Source organism: Notolepis coatsorum (genome assembly GCF_963971535.1).
Source record: "Notolepis coatsorum genome assembly, chromosome: 2".
In the NCBI taxonomy this organism is placed as follows: domain Eukaryota; kingdom Metazoa; phylum Chordata; class Actinopteri; order Aulopiformes; family Paralepididae; genus Notolepis; species Notolepis coatsorum.
Genome location: NC_140166.1, coordinates 29,872,321 through 29,896,912, shown reverse-complemented (window position 1 = coordinate 29,896,912; position 24,592 = coordinate 29,872,321). Strand labels below are relative to the sequence as shown.

General features: G+C 42.7%; 1 protein-coding gene across 1 annotated transcript in view; it reads right to left on the bottom strand.

Annotated features, from left to right (window-relative positions):
• The window catches only part of LOC311223306 (uncharacterized protein), a gene marked incomplete at both ends in the record, with an annotated part of 45,039 nt that overhangs the window by 15,946 nt on the left and 4,501 nt on the right, over window positions 1-24,592 (bottom strand). Inside the window, 9 exons of the mRNA XM_084308098.1 lie at window positions 3,345-3,407; window positions 11,934-12,062; window positions 12,207-12,282; window positions 12,425-12,561; window positions 12,665-12,726; window positions 14,032-14,200; window positions 15,685-15,736; window positions 15,857-17,960; window positions 18,055-18,101. Of these exons, the coding sequence (XP_084164224.1) occupies window positions 3,345-3,407; window positions 11,934-12,062; window positions 12,207-12,282; window positions 12,425-12,561; window positions 12,665-12,726; window positions 14,032-14,200; window positions 15,685-15,736; window positions 15,857-17,960; window positions 18,055-18,101 (2,839 nt within the window). The remainder of the gene's footprint in view (window positions 1-3,344; window positions 3,408-11,933; window positions 12,063-12,206; window positions 12,283-12,424; window positions 12,562-12,664; window positions 12,727-14,031; window positions 14,201-15,684; window positions 15,737-15,856; window positions 17,961-18,054; window positions 18,102-24,592) is intronic.

Below are 24,592 nucleotides of genomic sequence, written 5' to 3'. Positions count from 1 at the left end.
GCAGGCTAACTAGCCATTGCTAACAGGACGAGGCTACTCACATGATCAGACAGGTATATGATAACCTTGGACATGCCGGAAGTAGGAGGATGTTGGTATACCTGAGAACTAACAACATTCTCATACATAAAGCCAAACAAAGAGCGATAACAGTCCGAAAGGCCTGTGAACGATGTGCGCTGGTAAAGGTGCGCTGGTAAAGGGACAAAACCTGAACCAGTGCCGCATTCTTAGACAGGGGGGGGGGTCCCCCGGAGTCAGCGGACGACGCAGCGAATGGCAAGAAGGAATATACTGACTCAGGTCAGAAATCGGAAATGGAGGAAGACCGGGATAGGTCAAGCTCCAGAGCATCCTCAAGGTCCTCATCTAGACCTCCCAGACCTCCCAGACCTCCCAGACCTCCCAGACCTCCCAGACCTCCCAGACCTCCCAGACCTCCCAGACCTCCTAGACCTCCCAGACCGGACAGAGAGACATCGGCCTGGACCCAGGTTACAGGGCGACGAGAGCCCTGAATGGACCTGAAAGAGAGAAAAGAAATGAGTCCTCTGTGGACTGTATCTGTGATGTCCTGCGAGGCCTACGGACAGGGTCACAAGACCAGGCCAACCACACTTCAATAGAGGACTGCTGCTACAATTCTCGGGGATCCGTGGGGGTCGCCCGAGAAGTGACAAATCAACCTACCTCAAACTATGGGAGAGGTCCAAGAGGTCAGAGGGGGCGACCCCAGGATGACCAAGGTGACCAAGATGACCAAGGTGCCCAAGATGACCAAGATGACCAAGATGACCAAGGTGACCAAGATGACCAAGGTGACCAAGATGACCAAGACGACAACAGCCTGGGTGCATCGGCCGGGAACAACAGATGCTTCCCGCCGGATACCAAGCAACAACGTGACCCCTATCCTGTCGAGCCGTCCAGCCAGGGAACAACAGATGCAAGTCTTCCCGCCGGCTACCAGGGTAACAAGGTACCGAGATGGCAGAGGGGGTGTGGAGAGTCACAGCCACGTGACCCCACAATCGCCATCTCGTCCCCGAGTACAGACGCTATTAAGACAATGGAAAATGACCGCCCAGAATGACAGAGTGGGTGAGAAGTGCCACAGAACAAGTGACACTTTTTGACAATGACATCCTGAGTCGTTCCAATATAGCCGTATATACCTATTTTTCACATGTAATTATATGCTTCATTATTCAGTTGATGATGGACAATGACCGCCCAGAATGACAGAGTGGGTGAGAAGTGCCACAGAACAAGTGACACTTTTTGACAATGACATCCTGGGTCGTTCCTATATGACCAGTATAAATCTTTAAACTGAACTCTGGAAAGACAGCTCTATGATGGCTCTACTTATAAAAAAATGGAACTGAGCCTTTAAATGTCTTCATAGAAGGGGCCTGTCTGTGAAAAGCTGTGAAAAGGGAGTGAACCAGCGGAATGTGGGCCTCTGGAGAGGAGAGAGACAGAGACAGAGGAGAAAGAGCTGTGTAATGTTAACCCTTTCAGACGGGAAGGGTTGCTGGTTGAAAACCAGGGAGTCTTGAATCTATAGAGGGAGATCTTAAAAAAGAAACTATATAACAATTAAATGTTTAATGTGTACAGTAAAAGTTTTCATAAATGGCATGCTTATAATTAATAGGAATTAACTGTCATTAGAGAATAATACTAAAAGAATGATGGGTAAAAACTGCTTTCTGGAGGAGATCTTTTAGGAAGCTTGATAAGAAATCCTAGGGATGGCTTCGTGCCCGGTACCATGTCACGTGATCCCCACAGACAAAGCAGTTGTCTGTTCTGAAGGGATAAGGGACTTTCTGTTACTTAAAAACCACTAGGTAACGAGAAGTAACGTTAGTACCAAGAAGGAGGAGCTCATACGAATTACGTATTGTACTCTGGTTTGCTAAACAAAAGTGACAGCCTGTGACTTGACTGTGTTTAGACCAATCGGAAATATTGTAAGATGGATATAAAAGGGACGGTTGCCCTTTCAAGAGTGGAATTTTACACGGAGCTGGAGAGAGAAGAAGAATGGTGCCTACTGACTTTTTTGAGAGATGAGAAGAATGCTGCCAGACACGGGGCACAAGCCGTGCAGAGATGAGATGTTTTGTTCTGTGCTTATTTTTAAACTGAATTGGGTGCTTTCCACTTCAGTATCTTTTTGTAACTAGCTTTTTCTAATTAAAATTACCTCTTTATAAATATCCTTTGTATCTTTTCTTCACTCTCAGACGGCCGGGTAAGCATTGAAATGTGTTCTGCATTTGTAACTTCACCCTGTTGCATTTTTGATTAATGATAATATGTGTAAGTGGCTTTATCCCTAGCTATAATGGGGATATAACTATAACTATAGGCTTTATCAAGTAGAGTAATAGGAGACATATGATTATGTATTAATGCAAAATAGAATAAGTGGCTTTATGATTATGCATTAAGGACTAAAGGTGTATTCTGTATAATGGGATTATCAAGTAAATCCATACAGTGATAAATACGTGTAACGGATAAGGGAAATGGACCTCATCTAATTAAAGAGAGTCCGTCCCAGTGCAAATAGAATAAAAATATACCCCGCAACTCCATTTAATCAACTGTATTACTGGAGGGGACGGGGGGTTCCTGTGTGTGAGCCGAGGTCTGCTGAGTTTAAGCCCTGAACGTTATAGACAAATTGAGTCCTAGAGGTCTCACGCTTCGCGGGACGCTGCTTGAAGCTGGGATTCGGACTAAAGAGTTATGGGATAATCAATCTGACCTCGGTTTACGACCGGTGCTCAACACCTACCCTATTTAATGGAAAACCGCAAATCAGCAACTGTTGTTTACACACAAACTGATTTTATTGACCTCAGAGATTACTTCTGTGTACTTATACTGTATATTATTCAACTCATCATGAGCAGCTTTCATTAGAGCCTAATATGAAGGCTCTGTGACGATTTTGAAAGAAAATCCCTTTTGGAGCTCAAAATTGGCAGCCATCTTGCCTTTGAAGGTCAATAGGTCAAATCATTATATAAACACCAAATATCTATTCATTGAACAAAATAAGCTCCGAAACCATGTATTGTGCATCATTGTAGGTCAAACCATTAAAAAGTTAATTTCCACAGCAGCCTTTTCGGATTTTGGTCTCTCACAAATTTTCCCCGCCTTTTAAAAAATACACCCCGGCTAAATTTGTTTATTAACCCTCCTAGATGACAAATCCATTGAGAAACGGACCTTCGCTCTCCACGGTCACGGAAGTTCCACAGATGACCCTACTAATATGAACCCTGCAGAAGGCGAGGATAATGCGTGACTGCTTACCTCACTTTCTGATTTTCCTCAAATAGCTTGTTATTCTTTGCACTCCACTGCTCATCTTTTTCCTTTGCCTGTTAAAAATGTAATTTTTTTAGTTAATATGTCAACTAAAACAAAAAAATTAACACATTCAAAACAGTAGAAACCTGCACTTCTGGGACCCGCAGGATAGCCGCAGAAAGCCTCATCAAAATATGAAAACAGACAACACGCATTCTGAAATACTTGGTGGAACCAAGTATGCATTCGGTAGTGTATGCATTCGGTAGTGTATGTGACCACGCAATATCTTGCAAACTATAGGACCAATCAGCCTGTGCTTTGGCGCAGAAAGTTACACAAGGATGAGCATATGGGAATATGTTTCACATCAGGCAATCAGAATTATTTGAGGAACACATTCTTCATTGACGTAGTCCTTCTGTGGAGTTTATGGTACACCTTTTTAACGTCAGAGGGCACCAACAACGCCTTAAAATGCTGCCACTGAGACTACTTCAAGGTGCTGTAGATACTGTATATAAAAAATAAAATGCCTCTATGTTCACCATTGAAATCGATGCTAATTGTACATCATAACCAGCTAGTGTTTCAGTCACTCAGTTGCGTTTTGAGAAATAATTTACATGATTTGCAGCCACGCTTGATTCTGTAATTTCACCCCCCTCCGATTAAACACTTGCAGGAACGAGTAGCATGCCTAGCAAAACTGACCTCATTTCAGTTTTCCTGCATTAGTGTGTTTAACCGGAAATGTTTTAGTTAGCACGTTTTTTGATAAAATGGGTACCGATCATACGACTGGATAAATGACTTGGAATATACTGTACTGCACAAAAAAAGTATTTTAGTTTGTGTAGTAAATTCCCACAGAACCCTACAATAATCTAAGGTTATTGTAGTACAGTACAATGAGATTGCTTATCTGGAAGGAGGAGAAAGGGATCATATTGATAGAATTGTTGATCTCTTCATCTGACTTAAAGCAGATGAAGAATTAAACGTGTAGCCAGACAAACCATGAACTATAGTCCAATTCAACATTTATTTGCGCCAGAGGCCAAGGTGAATAAGACAAAAGATTATCAGAAAACATTAACAGGGCTGTCTGTGTACAGAAATCACAATCAGGTTTGCATAATCAAACCCCAATATGTACAGAAACAGTCACTTGGTAACATAATTTGAACATACATTGACCATACTGCACACATTATACATGAGTAAATCTGGTTTCAGATATTAAGGATTACACTAAACTTAAACAACAAATGGTGTTTCCCATGTATTTACTCACATAAAATGCAAACAGCACAGCAGTCTCTCGATGGTGGAGGGGTGGAGCCGCAGACCCCTGGGGTTGGTTTGGTCCGGGCTCCTGAACTACCATTTTGTGTCCCCTTATATACTATAATTTCTAGCCAATAATAGTACATTTTACTAATACAGTTGGTCCAATCAGGCGTCTTCTGTGGGCGGTCTCCTGTGGGGGCTGGCAGCCCCTACCTCTGGGTTTCTCTAGGGGGGGGGGCCGGCTGCCCCCACCTCCTTGATCTTCTGTGTGTTCCTGTTGGGTCTTGTCCCACGGGTGGGGGCTGGTGTGATGTCCTCTGGTGGGGTGGTGTGAATACGCTTTGACCCTTTGGGCCATATTACCATACAGTACTAACCAGAATTCTATAGTGGGGGGTGGAGAATGGCTCCCTGTCACCCCTGTATCCATCCCTATTTAGCACTGAAAACCCACTCTGCTTGTTGACAGAGTAGCTGTGATGACTTCTTTAACAAGAGTGTAATCACCCTTCAAACCTTATTTCTAATATTATGGTTTACTCTTTTGATACTAAACAGTTGATTAATAGATCCATGACTCTTCAGCATGTAATCAGCATTTACATACAGTTAGTTTGAGTGGGGGCTTTGTGACCTGTAACTGTTCTCCCACATACCATTTGGGTAAGCAGCCTTCTCATGAGAGGGGGTTGGTGTGGAATGTCTGTCTCTCCTACATTATGACTCTCTAATTATTCACACATATTATTTATGAAATTCAACGTCAATATTTACCACATTTCCCCACTTTGACGATTCTTATCGTCACATATGATATATTGACTTGATTTTCTATACATACTAACCATACATTTAAATAATAAAAAAAATTTTTTTCCAAAATTTTAATTCATTTCTTCATATTTTTCCATTTTTTCTTTTTCCATTTTTCTTTGGTACATATCATCAATTAGCTTTTGCTCCTCATGGCTCATAGCCAAAGGCCTACTTTCTAAACAACAACTTTTGGGTTTGTTGAAAACAATAAAACAATTTAATCTAATCATTATACCTTTAAATAAAACACAATTTTTAAAAACCCATTTTTCTTAAGTTACAGCACTTTTGATTCCACATTCTTTCATAAGATCTGGGGAAGACACAGAAATTAGTATTCATAATATTTTCATTTTTACATTAATTTGCTTTTTTCTCCTGTTAATTCCTTTTCCAAGACAGCACAATCACATTTGCATAATCCTTCAGTTGGTCTTCTCACCTATCCACCCCCCTTTATGACCATAACATGGACATAATACCTACCACCTCGGCGCACAGTCGGGCAGGGAAGGCGGAGCATCACTCAAGGAATTTTTTTTTTTCACCACCTCATTTTGGCCATAATCTACACCTAATATTCTACCTATGTGCATGTGTTTAGTACTCCTGCGTTGTGTCATAATCTATACCAGTTGTTACCGTTCAGTCACCTCCCGTTCAACATACCAATCAAACACCACATCCCACAGAGGCCCTTGCTCAACTTCTTGCACAGCCTCTGACCGTTTTCGCCCCCCCTCCACCCCATGCTGGCCAGCCTCAGCTGTAGCCACTGTTTGTAGGCCTGTGACCTCGTCACATTTTGACCCATGACTGTATTTCCTTGGATCTACAGACGACTCTGTCAGCCTGGCGGTTTGTCCCAAACCTCTGGCCGCTGTTCTCGGGGCTAGTTTGAAGGAGGGGCCAGCGTCCACAAGCGACCTCTTTTCACAATCCAACAATCTCCCACAGGAAATTACTGAACGGGTTCACACCATTGTGTCATAATCTAATGAAATGTATTCCTACACATCTTCCATGATTCCTCTACCTGTGACGGTCCGTCCTCCCCCTCGACTGAAACCTGCGAGGGAACAAAACACAAAACAAATTTCTTTACATAACATGTCAAATATTCTCAAGAGAAGCCAAATGTTAATCATTATGCAAACGTGATGGGACCACTTAGCTCTTGTCGACTTGACGTTTCGACGCCACTTCCTCCAGCCTCCAGCCTTCTCCACTCACTCAGACCATGACAGATGAGAATATAAGAAACAAAAGGCAAATAATCAAAAAAAACATTCCAACAGACCTCACATGTAGACCACCTCAATAGTTATTTAAAAAGAAAATAAAATAAATCTAAAACCCTACATCTAAACCTCATCACCCCTGTCATTGTGATTTTGACACCTTTCAAGCCTGCACAGTCACCCTCTACATTCACACCCATTCAGGCCACACAATCATAGATTAAAAATAGAAAAGAAATCTAAAAATCTAAATTCAATACCTCATCCATACAAAACATTCAAAAGAAATCAAATCAAATGAAAGTAATAAAATAAACTCCTTCAAAAGGACATAGACAAAAACAGACAACATCTCAATCTTCCACAGTCACTGATCTGCAAACACCATCGCTTTCAACATATATTACACATATCATAAACAAATACTTTCAAACACTCCCTCATACACTCGTTAATCAACCAACAGACAGACAAACAATGTTAGTTCTTCTGCTCTCAACTTTTCTGCTCTCAATTTTTCTGCTCTCAACCTCAGGCTAATCCAGTACACACTTTACTACCATACAGTTCTCACTGTATTTTCTACTCCTCACATCCAGAGGAAGTCTGGGAACCCCCTCAGCGATAGACCTCAAAACATACCCAGTGTCCTGAGAGCCTAAAGCTAATCCTTCTAATCAAATAGGTAGCCCTCCAATGTAATTAACCTCATCTGAACTGGCTATCCTAATTCAATTACTGTGCTCACTCCTCCATCAGCTGTGTTCTGCATCAGCTTTCCTGTCTGCACCTCCTGTCACTATCTGGCCCCCGGCCCCTTACAACCACTCCCTGTCCTTTGTTGTAAAAATAGCCGGTCATCTGTTATCACACTTCTCCAACTGTTCTCGCCTATCTTCACCTCTGACCTCTCTCCTGTTGCATCTAATCTTACCAGGCCTGCTTCGCCATCCTGTCATAAAAAGAACAGCCATTGTAAGCAACAGCTGCCCATCTCGACCCCCCTTGGGCATACAACGTAATCCCCTTCCTGCTGTAAAGATCTATTCGAGGTCCCTCTCATGAGCTGTAACAGCGATCATAAATAACAGGCGCTACCACCATATGCAGGCCCCCTGCAACTTCATCAAAAGGTTAATCATTTCATACACCTCACCCTGGGGGCAAGCCGCCCCCCCAGGTTTGAATAAAACACACATTCCTACTGCCTCCAGGGGAGGCTAAATCCCTTCCCCCCAGAGGTTAAGTAGCACATATTTGCAATTTCACCTAGTATTATCTCAACTACTGTCAACACAATCATATCATTAAATTGTCATTGCATTAATAACATTGTTTTCTGACACAGACAGCAAGCCTCTATCAATAAATTATAATCTCCTACAAGTCGGAGGCTTGTGTCAACATATTAACAGTGTATTAAAGATTTACCTCATACAAGCACCTAAAAATAATTACCATTCTATACAGATTTTAAAATCACATTTGTACATGCACAACACACACACAAGCATTTCTATCAACCACCACCTATTAGAAATTAAACATTATTATCAGTTAAGTTCCAATCATGCTAAGTCTCATAACTGTAAACAGAATATTCTGGAAACACCTAGCCCTGTATACAGGCGACATGTGAAAGTAATGTAGATGTATTACTCAAAATATGACGCAAGCGATATGCCACCCCCTTGGATAAGACACCCCCTGTGTAACATATTTATTGCCCATTTATTACAAGTACTATGTGTATCTGGTTTATGAATCCCAGTGTAAGTTAAGGGCATGTATCCTAACTCATCTAATCCTATTTTAACCGCCGTCCTATCACATGCTACCCCTACACAATTCGCAATAATACCACCAAACCCACTCCCAGAACACTGTCTACAATCACACAGAATGCACAATACACAACATACAAGCACAACCACTTTACAAAATGCAGAATATCCACTAGAATGCACAATATACAAACACAACCATTTTACAAAATGCAGAATATACCCTTACCCGTTATTACTGGCCCCTGAGCGAATTACCACGAATGAATTAGACCCAATCCACGTTGTACCGCGCATGCGCAGTAGCCAAAGGTGCTCCCCGGACGATGTATTACGGCAAAGCATAACTAATATCATAAACGCCTTGTTTCAACACAACACACTGCCACGACATCCACCACGTTCTCTAACTCTTCCCAAACATCATTCTCAAAACTCGAAACGTAACATATGTCGCTCGCAAACTCCACAAAACAACGGCACGCAAGCTAACTAGCTTAGCCAGCTCTAATGCGACGTTCAATGCCCTCACGGGAGCCGTGCCTTTCAAGATCCGTTCATCCACGCAATCCGCCCAGTACCAATCCAACCATAAACAATTCACACAACCTTAAAATAACCAACCACTTTAAAAGAAAATAATTTTTTAAACATTCACTCCAACCAACGCCGCACACATAGTCCAACACGAATCATCTCTCCTACCCTTCTCTCCGCCTCGCTCCATAGTACCGCGAACGTTACACACTCTCTTCAACACCATGACGTCATCAAGCAGCAACTTCTTAATATCATACACAATCGCTACCGCATCAATAATAACCCTCAAAACGGCCACAATCTCTCCACCCTACGCCTCGATTCGCTTCTTACCTGCAATCGCCGCCACAGTGTTTAATCAATTCTCTCATAACGCCATCGTAACGTCCCCAGTTTCACCGCGGACTTTTCCACAGAGCTAAGCTAGCTAGCCCCAATCACCAGTATGACTCGCACCAGACCTATGTTCGTTGGTCATTAAAATATCATAACAATACAACAACAAGCTTCTACGTTTCCTCAATCATTCCTAACCATAGCCATAGTACCCCCATACAATCATTACTGAATGTAATTTCCACTAAGTACTTTATCAGTCATCTTAACCAAATGTTTTCTAAGTACTTATTCATTACTACAGCGTACGTAATTCAATCAACACGCCGGTTTCGCTCAAGATTAAAAAGGGATCTCCGGACCCAATTCGATTCTATGCCTAAGGACGAACACACATCTTCATTTAATTCGGCCGAATAGGTTCCCGCAGACACGTCCTGTCTATCACGCGATCAGCCAGCAAACCATTCTATTATTGAGCCTCTTGAACACGCCGGCACCCCTACCTTCTATTAATTACTACGTGTTAATCCTGTAATCGCACAGACCAAGTTCCCCGATCATGAAGGTTCCCACGCATCTGTACCATACCTGATTTGCATGTTCTAAATCGCAACAGAGCCCTTCCTATACACAGCTCTCCTTCCATTCAGAACAATCAAATCTTAATCAACCATTACTCGCGCCCTCTTTCTGAGAATAATTTTTAGGGAATTTATATACTCAGAACGCGCCCCTGTCGTACACACCAGATTTACCGCGCTTCCTAGCCAGAAAAGCCTTTCATCTGCCGTCATGCGACGCTAATACCATTGCCAATAATCAGATAGTCTGTGCCCCTCCAATACGTCTTCACATTACATGATGCCTCATCTTGGTGCAACCCCCCCGTATAGTTCATAAAGTATATTCCATACGAGACTCAACCCCCGTGGCCCGCATAGGCCGGGAACGGCCTCCTGTGTCTGAACAAACACACAAACATAAAAAGCCCACGTTTGCATGTTCACTGCACAACAAGCGCGATCCTCATACCCCCGGGCATCCTAACCTAAGTCACCGCTCCCCCATCCCTGCATGCAAAAGGCCATATTCACCGTGGGTCCCAACAAGTGGCGTACACAACCAACCTTCATCCTGTCCCTCTCTCCTCCATTTCAGACAACAAGCCCCTTGTCTATAACTTCAAACGCAGCAACCCCCAGCTCTTTTCCCCGTACGTCCCCAACACACAGCAAGGCCCAGAGACCTCACCGCACCTCTTCAGGGGGGGATACAACAGGGTGGGAAGAACGGCACCATTTCTGTAGTAAATTCCCACAGAACCCTACAATAATCTAAGGTTATTGTAGTACAGTACAATGAGATTGCTTATCTGGAAGGAGGAGAAAGGGATCATATTGATAGAATTGTTGATCTCTTCATCTGACTTAAAGCAGATGAAGAATTAAACGTGTAGCCAGACAAACCATGAACTGTAGTCCAATTCAACATTTATTTGCGCCAGAGGCCAAGGTGAATAAGACAAAAGATTATCAGAAAACATTAACAGGGCTGTCTGTGTACAGAAATCACAATCAGGTTTGCATAATCAAACCCCAATATGTACAGAAACAGTCACTTGGTAACATAATTTGAACATACATTGACCATACTGCACACATTATACATGAGTAAATCTGGTTTCAGATATTAAGGATTACACTAAACTTAAACAACAAATGGTGTTTCCCATGTATTTACTCACATAAAATGCAAACAGCACAGCAGTCTCTCGATGGTGGAGGGGTGGAGCCGCAGACCCCTGGGGTTGGTTTGGTCCGGGCTCCTGAACTACCATTTTGTGTCCCCTTATATACTATAATTTCTAGCCAATAATAGTACATTTTACTAATACAGTTGGTCCAATCAGGCGTCTTCTGTGGGCGGTCTCCTGTGGGGGCTGGCAGCCCCTACCTCTGGGTTTCTCTAGGGGGGGGGGGGGCGGCTGCCCCCACCTCCTTGATCTTCTGTGTGTTCCTGTTGGGTCTTGTCCCATGGGTGGGGGCTGGTGTGATGTCCTCTGGTGGGGTGGTGTGAATACGCTTTGACCCTTTGGGCCATATTACCATACAGTACTAACCAGAATTCTATAGTGGGGGGTGGAGAATGGCTCCCTGTCACCCCTGTATCCATCCCTATTTAGCACTGAAAACCCACTCTGCTTGTTGACAGAGTAGCTGTGATGACTTCTTTAACAAGAGTGTAATCACCCTTCAAACCTTATTTCTAATATTATGGTTTACTCTTTTGATACTAAACAGTTGATTAATAGATCCATGACTCTTCAGCATGTAATCAGCATTTACATACAGTCAGTTTGAGTGGGGGCTTTGTGACCTGTAACTGTTCTCCCACATACCATTTGGGTAAGCAGCCTTCTCATGAGAGGGGGTTGGTGTGGAATGTCTGTCTCTCCTACATTATGACTCTCTAATTATTCACACATATTATTTATGAAATTCAACGTCAATATTTACCACATTTGTAAATGGATGTTTTGATATAGTTTTGCCGTTAAAATTTGGTGAATACATGACCAACGTACCTCTGCCTGGACCTTGGCGATGGCTGCATCCATGTCTTTCTGACTGTATTTTAACACTTCAATAATCGCACCCTCTGCATTTTCTGGCTGAGGGAATGAATGGACCAGATTCTGAAGCATTGGAGGATTCTGTACACGGGGATTCACAGTCTAAACAAAACACATTTGAATGTTTAACATTACCAGTTATTGATTCAAAAGCTTTGCAGTTAATGAATGTTTCATGTTGGCTTAACTACCACTGATCAATTGTGGTGAACCAAGGCAACTTACTAAATCCAAAAGCTTAAAGTCATTCTTTTGAGGTCCATGTGTTGCCTGCTTCGCGCCGGTCTGTTGAGCTTCCAAACTAAAGAGGGTAATAACATCAGGTTATGGTTACACTGGCAAGCCAACCATGCAGGACATTCAAAGCAGAACACATTTGGCATTTTGTTCCATTGACAGCAGCAATCAGGGTATACAATTTGGAAACGAGAAATGTAACACACCGTGAAGCAAACGGGGCAATGGAGGGGCGAGGGTGGTGGTTCTGAGCAGCAAGGCCTCCAGCCTTCGAAGGGCTCTCTTTCAGGAGGGGGTCAAACCTAAGGTACAGAGATTGCTTCCTCAGTACAGACTCCTTGAACTGGAAAGAGAAGTTGAGGTATTCAAACAAATAAGACATCATATTGTGGCATCAAACTAATTGGGGGATTGTTTGAAAATGAAATACATAAGGCATTACTCACATTGCTGGAGCCAAACTGCTCCAGGTAGTCGATCTGCCACCCATCAAAGTCATTGGACATGACTGGGGGGAAGAAAAGTTGATACGTCAGCACCAATAATGTAAAGCTCATTTGGATGTTCAAAAGTTCAGACATTCTATGAATCAAGAAAGCCAGTTCCATTCACTGTAAATGGAGTAGCCGCAGGCTGTACATCAGTATGGCATTACAGACTGGAGTCTTGGGAGAAAGGAGTTCATGTTCACAAATACCGATGATCGGACAATCCCAGGCTATACGAGTACCATATCGCTGCTGTCGGGACAAAACCTCATAATTCCATTATTATATAAATCAACTCCGTAGATCATCCTCCATATGTGTGTGTGGGTTTTACAAAGTTTAAACAATGGGAAAGCATTAAACCGATCATCTGTCTAAACCTCTTAACTCTATTCACCCTCAAATCTGTGTTCGTTTTTTTCATCTGCTGAAAAGTTGGGTTTTTGGAGTTATGAGGTTTTGTCCCGACAGCAGCGATATGTGAATTCTTCATGAATAGCATTCCCCTTTAAAATGTTGTCATTGAAGTCATGGAGATGATTTAAAAGAGAAAGCTGAGGATTATTTTTAAAGTCCATCCCATTGATAATTTACTAAGCTGCACTGACACATTAATTCATTCAAAAGTTATATTACCCATTATTACTAGAACCTATGGAAGTAAATGGAATATTTTTTTTAAACAACGTAGGAGGTGCAGTATTTTGAATACATCTAGTGAGACTTTTGAACCGGTAGCCATTTTAACCAAAAATGAGAACTGAAGATGCAACTTGTATTCAGTCTAAACCTTTGCACTTTTAAGTAGTTTTGAAATAAGTACCGTAATTTTCGGACTATAAGCCGCACCTTCCCCCCCCCCCCCATTTTTCGACCCTGCGGCTTATATAACGGTGCGGCTTATATGTGACTCGACGTGACCAAACTCGAAAATGTAAAAATCTAAATATTGCTTTTTTGACTGCATTGAAATGTTATTTATCTGTTCCCTTATTTGCTAAACGTAATACAACTTGTAAATGAGTTAATTCTTGTTATTTGTCCGACAGTATTGTGTCCCAATGCTAATTAGATATGGTAATTAAACATTAAAACACCTGCGGCTTATAGTCCAGTGCGGCTTATATATGTACACATCATTCAATTTAGCTGCTGCGGCTTATATTCAGGTGCGGCTTATAGTGCGAAAAGTACGGTAGCTTTTCAACGGGACAGAAATTCATATAATACAAAGAACCCTTGTCCTGCATCTAATAATGCCACCTCAGATTTTCCCTGTTTCACTACAACATTAGATGTGCAAAATGTGCAGCCATCCGACTTACACATGGCACCAGGAACAAACTCTTCGTTGAGTTCCGACAGGCCATTCTGTTCAAGTTGGCCCAATTCAGGTGGTTCCGGAGTACTCCGCACAGGCTGCTCAAGTTCAGGTTGAGATCCCAGAGCATGGCTGGTGACTGCCTTGACCTCCTGATCCTCTGACGTCTTGCTCTACAATGAGATCAAATGTGTGAAGAGGAAATGGGAAACATAAAATGCAAAACTTATCAAACCCTGCCCTCTTGATCCTGCAATCACAACTGCTGCTTCCCTCAGACAAACAACTTTGTTTATACTCGTCAGAGCCTCGCAAACACCTCTGCCCAAGGGAGCAGACATTTTTACCAAATCAGGGTTTATTTTTGTACCAAAATTGGGTGTATGTATACATCGCTTAAGCTCGTCTGAAAATGTGAGTTATGCAGTGATTTAGTTATCAGAAAAGTAAACGGACTATAGTGCCATGTATTTTCTGCTTAACACATTATCTGCCACGCAATTTGAGCATCTTATACCACTCTCTGCCACCACTCTAAATCTATGGAGATGTTCACCTTTGCAGGGCTATAACTTTTTAAATTGTATTGCTAAATTGACATTACTATGGCCCATTCAACATCGATTATCTATCGTTCAGGATGTGGGAACGTTATACTTTTTCATTCATACGAAAATACAGTCTAGAATATAAACATGTTTTTATCGTTTTCTGCAGTAATTCCTGGAACGCTAATTATAGGCCTAAACGCATAATATAGATTATCGATTGCAGTTTATATATTAAAAAATCCAACTGAATACGATCCTAAACGTTATGACTAATCATACGCGGATGAACGGGGGGGGGGGGGGGTCGTTTATAAGTCTGTGATCATCAGTAAATGCTTTATGTAGTATGGGTTGATTTATTGATCAGTTGGTTTGTAAACAAAGAAATGTACTATCGCCTTGAAAATGACGTCAGCGTCCTCTTACCGTTGGGCGATGAGACTGTAGCAAAAAGATCCCACTTATTTGACGGCGATCGAGTCGATCCATTTCCGGTTTGTATAATAATACATGCCCAAATCATGTCGATTATTGAGTTATGGCAGCGATCTATATACACGGTGTGTGTCTAGAGTCCCGCGACAATATGCGAGTGCCGGACGCATTTCCCAGACGCACCGAGATCAACTCGTCCATTTCCGGTTTGGTAACTCGCCGATCATCCACCAGGCGGCAGTATTGAAGCGTTGCAGCTCCCACTGCATCAGACCAGGCTCCGTGAGGGAATTATGAATAACATGGCAAAAAAATTTAATATTCTGCCGTGGAATGGTAGAATTTGCATGAACTTGAAACACGTCGTAAGCCGTTTCCGGCGTGGGATGTGTTAAGGAAACCATACCTTTATAGCTGCTTTTATTGTCGTTTCCATGGACAGTGAATAAACAACACATTTTTGTTCCTATTTTATACAGACAAAATATGGGGGGGACCAATAATATAATATTATTCAATATGTTAAGGAAAAATAATAAGAGTAATGGTAGCACCGGTTAGTCATTCCAACTCTGTGTAGGAGTGTGCTTTGTTTGTCCGAGGGAAGCAACAGTTGTGATTGGAGGATCAAGAAAGGAGGGCAGGGCTTGGGATAGGTAAATCTCCATTACTTGTTTCAAGGCAGCAGGGTTGGGTCCATTGGTCTTCGAGACAGAATCTCCACTGATACAGAAAACAGAAGAGCAAAATAAAACAATATTGACAATTTTAGGTGAAAAAGCTTCCATGGGTCTGACAATCAAACTTGACATTTACAAATAAACTAGCAAAACGCTAACATACCACATTGAAGATGGTGTTTCATGCTCCACAGGTTTTGGCATTTGCTCAGGAGCAGCAGCCTCCTTGACTGGAACAGGAGCAGTGTTGCCTGCAGGATTGGATTTCACACGGCACTTAGAGTTAGTCATTTTTGCACCTGTTCCAAGGGGATTGAAGTTTGGGTCATCAAACTTGTCCAAGTCAAATGTGTAGGAACGCTTGGGAGGTGGTACTTCATCAACATGATCAGGTGCAGGCTTGGCAGCAGATTCTTTTAAAGGTAGACTGTCCTTCTCTACAGGTACCACCTTTTTCTCTGTAGGTTTTAGGCCAGGTGGTCTTTTGCCGAACTTCTTGGGTGGAGGCTTACGCCTGACCTCGCCGCCATCGTCAAAATTGAACTCTAGTTTGACCGGGCCATCCTTGGGAGGGGCAGCAGTAGGTTGAGACGTGGATTGAGCATCTGCAGGCTTAGTGGCGTCGTTGAGAATGGGGGCCACGGCAGCTACAGGCTTGATCTCAGGCAGGATGGGTGCCTCTTCAAATGCCTCCGGTACCTTTACAATATCTGCAGATGCCTCCGGTACCTTTACAATATCTGCAGATTGCATCTGCTTCATCTCAGACTCTTTAACAGGCTTATCATCACTCTGCAGTTTCCTCCCAAGCGCAGGAGAATTCTGCATTTTTGAGCCACCAGTTTGAAAAGGGTCGATTGAGGCGAGGTTGTCAAAATCAAAACTGTAGGCGCCTTTGGCTGGCAGAGGAGCGTCCTCCACAGAGAGGGTATTGGCTGAAGCTTCGTCTCGATCAAGGCTCAAACATGTGGCAGCAGATGGTTCTTCATCAGTTATGGTAGAGGATGATTCAGCTGCTGGGTTCTTGGCCACTGTGACCACACTGCAATCTGTGGAGGGTGCCTCTTCAAATGCCTCCGGTACCTTTACAATATCTGCAGATTCCATTTGCTTCATCTCAGACTCTTTAACAGGCTTATCATAACTCTGCAGTTTCCTCCCAAGCGCAGGAGAATCCTGCATTTTTGAGCCACCAGTTTGAAAGGGGTCGATTGAGTCAAGGTCGTCAAAATCAAAACTGTAGGCGCCTTTGGCTGGCAGAGGAGCGTCCTCCACAGAGAGGGTATTGGCTGAAGCTTCGTCTCGATCAAGGCTCAAACATGTGGCAGCAGATGGTTCTTTGTCAGCTATGGTGGAAGATGATTGTGATTCAAGAGAAACCAGAATCTTTGAGCCACCAGTTTGAAAAGGGTTGATTGAGTTGAGGTCGTCATCAAAACTGTAGGCGCCTCTGGCTGGCAAAGTAGTGTCGTCCACAGAGGAGGCATTGGCTGAAGTTTCGTCTCGATCGAGGCTCAAACATGTGGCAGCAGATGGTTCTTCATCAGTTATGGTATAGGATGATTCAGCTGCTGGGTTCTTGGCCACTGTGACCACACTGCCATCTGTGGAGGGTAGCTCTTCAAATGCCTCCGGTACCTTTACAATATCTGCAGGTTCCATTTGCTTCATCTCAGACTCTTTAACAGGCGTATCATCACTCTGCAGTTTCCTCCCAAGCGCAGGAGAATTCTGCATTTTTGAGCCACCAGTTTGAAAAGGGTCGATTGAGGCAAGGTCGTCAAAATCAAAACTGTAGGCGCCTTTGGTTGGCAGAGGAGCGTCCTCCACAGAGCGGGTATTGGCTGAAGCTTCATCTCGATCAAGGCTCAAACATGTGGCAGCAGATGGTTCCTCATCAGTTATGGTAGAGGATGATTCAGCTGCTGGGTTCTTGGCCACTGTGACCACACTGCTATCTGTGGAGGGTATGTCTGTGGACATATCGGCAAGGGAATTTTCCACTGAGGGGCTGAATGGCAGAGTCTCGTCCAGTGTCATTTCTGTCTTGGCAGGCTCCTCAAAGATCTTCTCGGGAGTAAATGAGTCACTGGCTTGAGGCTCATTTTGTCCTGTAGGCAGATCTTGAACAGCGGGCTTTGCTGGGGAGAGGACCATCTTACTAGACTCCCCAAATGGATTGATTGCATCAAGGTTGTCAAAATCCAGCTGATAGCCACCATGGCTCTGTATGGGCATGTCGTCATCATTGGGGTAGGAGGACACCTCTGTAGAGGAATTAAAGATTTTACTTTGCGTTTCATTGCACAGCAGCCATAAAACCAAAGTAAGCAATGCAACAGAAGAATTTAGATTATTTACCTGATGGTGGCCCATCAACAAGCTCCACACCATCCTGAGGCAATGCTCTGCAAAGATACAGGAGAATCCATTCATTAACAATTATTATATATTCTTTTGTTCCCATGGAAAGTAAATAAAATCACTTTTTGGACAATTTTACACAATTCCTGTGTCAGGGTATCGGCAGGTTTAGCCCAGTCAGATTTAAGGCTTTTTAATGCCACTCGGAATGAAATCAAATACCAATTTCACAATAACTGGCAAAAATCAACGACACCAATTAGTTTAAGTTTAGGGACACATTGGTCCAAAGATGTTTATTAAAACATAAAGGAATAACTGGATTGGATGAAACAAAAGGGTGACAAACATAAATATCTCTGTCTCCTTCTCTCTCCACTCTTCTCTCCCTCATGTCAGAAGTCACCTCGCTGGCAGACTGCCGTCCCTCTCTCCGTCGCTCTCCCTCATGTCAGAAGTCACCTCGCTGGCAGACTGCCATCCCTCTCTCTCTCTCTACTCTTCTCTCTCTCTCTCTCTCTCTCTCTCATGTCAGAAGTCACCGCGCTGGCAGACTGCCGTCCCTCTCCGTCTCTCATGTCAGAAGTCACCTCACTGCAGTGTTAATTTCGTCAACGGAAATAATTACTAAATATGGTAGTCAACGAAGCCCCCCCCTCCCCCGACAAGATGTCACGTTAATGTAGATCATGTGACACTAACGTGACTAAATTATTTATGCATTATAGTTTACTACATCCGAGGACACAAAAATTGACTTTACAAAAACCATGACAAATTATCTTAATTTATGTTGACTAAAACAAGAGACAAAATAATTATAACTTTTAGAATTCACGTTATTATTTCAGCATTTCCGGCTAATCTATAGCGCTCCGCACCGTTTATGGCCCACTAAAAGCCAAGCAACGCAAGGCTAAAAACAGTGTCCCAGGTCTCTCTTGACTACAGCTTACACCAATAACCTAGCCCCTTCCGTGACTGCAATGTGCAAGCCAGGGGCTTTTGAATCCGCAGTCACTCGCAGCTCCATAGCAGCCAGGCAAATTTGTAGGGCTGACCTTCGAAGCTTTGGGGCCGAGCTTCAATTTTAATTCGAAGCTTCGAGAGAGATTTTTTATATATATAATTTTTTTTATCTTATGTTGTGGGACTTGTACAGCACTTTGGTAAACTTTGTTGTTTTTAAATGTGCTCTATAAATAAAGTGGATTGGATTAATGAATTAAGTAGCCCCTTTCGTGAACAAGGTTTCACTCGGCTGTGTGATTTAATTCAAGGTGGATCGCTGTTGTCGTTTGAACAACTTCAGATTTCATGGGAACTACCAATCCCCCAAATCAAGAATGTTTAAGATGAATGAAGTAAGATTTTGATTATTTGAAATATGGCCTGTGTAGACTAAACTATGCACAGAATTATGTCAGTCTACAAGGTCCGGATTCTACATGGTCCGGCAATGTAGACCTTGTAGACTCGACTACAGACCAATTATCAGTGAATGTTCATGCATTTTTAAGAAGGGCTACTTCCACAAAAAAACAAAACTCACCAAAACATCTCAGTAGCACCTTATCTAAATGTTCTATTTCATATATGGAGATTCATATTTATTTATGTATTGCATACATTTCTACATTTTATTTCCTATTTTGTTTATTCATCCCAGTATCTTTCTTTCTTATGTGTGGAATTCTACAAGGCATGTAGGTGTATATGTGTTTGAGGATGATATCCTTCAAACAGGCAATAGTGATGACATAATTTGGGCAGTGCTGAGCTGGGTTACTTTCCTCCAGTGTATTTGTCCCCCGGCCCCACCCAATGGCCCCATGTGCGCACACACAAAAAGCTAAAGAAATTTTGAAAAAAAAAATGTAATAGTTTTTATTTTTTTATGTTCGAAGCTTGTGCCATCGAACGAAGCTTCGAAGCATTTAAGACAGCCCTACTTTGGACCACCAAACACTGCTCAAAAGCTTGGGGTGGGTCCGAAATATATCAGTTATAAATTTCAAAGGTACCCAGCATTCAATTAGGGTTTCATACACACCCACGGCGGGGTTTGAAAGCTCGGAGTTGCTAATAAACATTTTAAATCATTTTTATAAAACGAGTGGTACACAGAGCGAGCCTTTGCAAAATGGCTGGTGCGTCCAGCAATCACTGCGCAATCTGTCCCTGTTGGTCATTACAACAATACACAGGAGACGCACTCAGCAGATCTACCCTGTAATGGCCTATAGGTAATGACCAACAGGGACCGATAGAGAGTGCAGTGATTGCTGGACGCACCAGGCATGTCACAAAATCAGTAGAAGAAGCCATTTTGCCAAGGCTCGCTCTGTGAGTACTCTCGTTTTATAAAAATGATTATTAGCAACTCCGAGCTTTCAAACCCCGCCGCGGGTGTGTATGAAACCCTAATTGAACGCTGGGTACCTTTGAAATTTATATCCGATATATTTCGGACCCACCCAGAGCTTTTAACCAGTTAGTTCCCCCCCACGGGGTCGGTACCGACCCCTTTTGACATTATGATCATATATTCATATTTTTATGAGTGATGCAATAAATTTGCGATTTTAAAATCAAACGTTTTCAAGTATTAAGATCACTAACATGTCACAAAAGCATGTAGAATGTATATTATCATCAATACGTTAGTTTAGCAATAGGTTAAAAGTGTCATATCGTTTTACCTTCTCGTTTTGCTGAAGTATAATCCGAGACTGCGACCATTTTGAAAATGTTGAACCATGGGAATTGTAGTTTTTTTGTGGCCATTTTGTTGAGGGCATGTATAGCTGTGGATCAGCGTTGCAATTTTTCCGAACTACATTTCCCTTCAAGTTCTATGGGGGTTCAAAGTTCAGAGTTGAATTATGAATATATCAATAACGATAATAATTCACGATAAGCCACAAAAGGTAACGTTTGACAAATATTGAAACGCAGTTAGTTTCTCCTCCCTATTGTTAGCATGTAGGAACAATTAGATCTGAAATTAGTTTCAAAATGGTTGCACTGTGCGGGAAAAAAAAAACTACAGTAAATTACAGTAGATATCATCATCCGTTATTATGCACGCCTGGTGATACTAAATCCAAATTGAACTCGGGCATTTGAAAGATACTATATGTATATATATATAAATGTGCGAATTGGCTATAATAAAGGTAATGTATAAGCATATATTCTATAATAATATTTCAAATTGCATTGGTCCGGATGGGAGAATTCAGTACTGCATCTACAGAACCTTTGGTTTTATCATCTTCCATTTATTAATTTCCTTAGATCTTTTGTACACATGCTCTCAAGAGGGTACTGAACGAGGTCAGTGGCAGTTTTTTTTTTAAGTTTGGTCATTATTATCATGGTGTTATTCACTGTTAAAGATGCAAAGAAAAATCATAATTCATATTTTCCTTTGTTTCATCACAATTTAAGCAAGCCTAGTAAAAGACACAATATTTCTGACACTGAATACATTCACTGAGGTCCATAGATGTACCTAGATACCAAGAATATGCAAATAGCCCTTGTAGAAGTGGAGCAATATTCCATTTACCTAGGTATACATTTTATGCGGATTTTCACCTGGGGTGGAACAGGTTAAGCAGTGCTTGGTGGTCCAAATTAGCCTGGCTGCTATGGAGCTGCGAGCAGGGCCGGACTGGGGAAATAATTCATACCGGGAGATATAGTGCGAAATATAGCCCCAATCAGGCCACTTTTTAAGCGGGGGGTCTGGGGGTCCCCCACCAGGATTTTTTTGTTACAAAGACTTAATTTCCTGCATTCTGGTGAATTTTAGTGCACGTGAATCACAAACTAATGAGCCAACAATTGCTTAGTACAATGTACTGTTATGGACCTCAAATAAAACTGTTGTGGCACTAGCAATGCTACTCTCTCCACCTTCAAAAAGAAAAAAGCAAGAGCACAACACATTTTTCTATTTACTATTATAATACAGTTAACCACTCTCTCCTGTAAGGGCCTTTCTTTTTCTTTGTTTTATCCCTCTCTCCTCCACCCTTTCTCTTTCTTCCACTGTCCATCTTGACATCAACGTTAATTGACTTTCGTTCTCTGATCTCTCCCGAGTCCCTCACTACCTGGCTCACTGCCTGGCTGTTATTCTGCATCTGAGTGCCGTCTGCCATTCCATTCGCCGCCTCCGCTGTCAATCAGTTGTATCGCCTGGTCCCGCCTCCACCAATCACAAGCGGCAGCACGGGTCCATTGTGTGTGTGTGTCCGCGTGAGGGAGAGAGTCAGATAGTTCTCCAACTCTGTCGCAGACAGTGAAATCCTGGTTGTTCCCCCCATAGATATATATAGAACACTAGATAGCTTGCCCGCGCTGTCGGCCAATGGAGAGCGACGTCACTGAACCGCCGCCATCTTGCTCCAGTTAGCCTTGAGTGAGAGTGAGTGAGCTGCACAGACAAAAATACTCATAACTCGCTGAAATATTGACGGATTTACAAACGGTTTGGTTTATTACAAGCATTATTAACGTGGCTATGATTCAAGCGGTTTGTAAAAAAAAACTTCTTTAAATTTTTTTTTTATAAGTATGCAATATCATAACTACATATTTGATGTTTATAGCAAACCAACCCGTCACAAACCAATAAAAATCGCGAATTAACCGGTGGCTACAACAACACACAGTAACTACATGCATCATTGTTTACAATGAACGGTGGGGCTGCTCGAAAGGACTAACCTAAAGTTAGTTGTTCACCAACAATCTACAGACACAAACACACAGAACCGGACTGTTATATTAAATTAATTGATTGCCGTTTAACGCGTCCGTGTCCAGTCCTTTTGAGCAGCCCCACCGTTCATTTTATTTATTTTTTTTATTTTATTGGTCTTTTTCCCCCTCCATTTTTCCTCCGATTTTTTTCTCCCATCCCAATGTTAGTCGTATGCCAATTCCCAGTCCCTTCCTGGTCGCTGCGCACTTACCCCCCACAGTCAGATCATCTGGGAGAGTGGAGGCTACCACGTGCTTCCTCCGACACACGTCCAGCCAATCACCGCTTCTTTTCACCTGGCAGCGCGGATTCTCATCGAGAGGGCGTAGCGTGTGGGAGGACCACACTATCCCCCTCGAGTCCTATCCGCGCTTAGCAGGCGCCCCGACCGAACTGTAGGAGTCGCTGTTTACAACGACCCGGACCCACCCCGCCAGCTTCTCCCACCCTCTAATACAGCCAATTGTATTAGTGCAGACGGCCAGCCAAGCTGGTGACAATCCCGGAGCTCCGGGGCTGGTGACGAACGCAATCTCCGCTCGACCACCTAACCGCCCCCCCCCCCCCCCCCCCCCACCGTTCATTGTAAACAATGATGCATGTAGTTACTGTGTGTTGTTGTAGCCACCGGTTAATTCGCGATTTTTTATTAGTTTGTCATGACAAACCAATTACATAATCCAACATATGTGTAAAGAAACAACATATTCCAGTTAACGGTATTTTTTAATGATTCGTTACGGCGTAATCAATAAATAAATAAATTGCTTAAGCGGAGTTTAGTATTGCTGCCTGGCTGAGGAGCGCGTCGCGGCTCGCTCGCGCTCGGCCAATCAGAGCAACGCGGAAGGGCATGTTGGCTGCCGAAAGTATTCACGCGGCAGGTTCGCTAAGCTAATGTTGTTAGCCGAATGCTCTGATGGAGGCCGCCGTTTAAAGGTTAAAGTGACGTCAGCGATCTACGGTTGTACTCGACGGACAAAAGGGAATGAGTGTGTGAAATTTGTACAGTAGGTCCCAGTGAGAATTGCAATCAGTGTGTACTGTGTATTTACACTATCCTAATGTTGCTTTGTTGGTAAAAAAAAATTAAAAAAAGGATTTTAAATCAGAATATGTTCCATTCCATGTCTGAATCTATTGACCATTTCAAGGAATGTTTGGTTACTATTGGGCTTCTAGCCTTCTACTGAACTTATTGTGAATCAGCTGATAGGGTTTTGGCTAGACTATACTTAATAAATAGAATTGCATTATTTACAATATAAAATGCCTTTTTTTGATTAGCGAAAACTAGACAGAAATCAGTTTTCTGCGACTAAATCTAGACAAAAACAAAAAAGACAAAATCGAACACTGACTAAGACTAAAATTCTCAGACCTGTAGTTGACTAAAACTGACTAAACGAAAAATAAATGAAGGTGAATGAAGGTAAAACGGAAAAGGAGTATTTGACACATGACAGACTAAAACTAAAATAGCTGCCAAAATTAACACTGCCTCACTGGCAGACTGCCATCCCTCTTTCTACGTCGCTCTCTTCAGGGGTTTTGCTGCCACGCAATCTCCGCTCGACCACCTAACCGCCCCCCCCCCCCCCCCCACCGTTCATTGTAAACAATGATGCATGTAGTTACTGTGTGTGTGAGGTTTTGTCCGCTGCTCACCTACTCTCTCTGTTCCTTTAAGCCTACTGTTAAGGAATTCCCTTCTCACTCACCTCACTAGCCCCCACCCTCGCGTTCGTTACTCTCGTT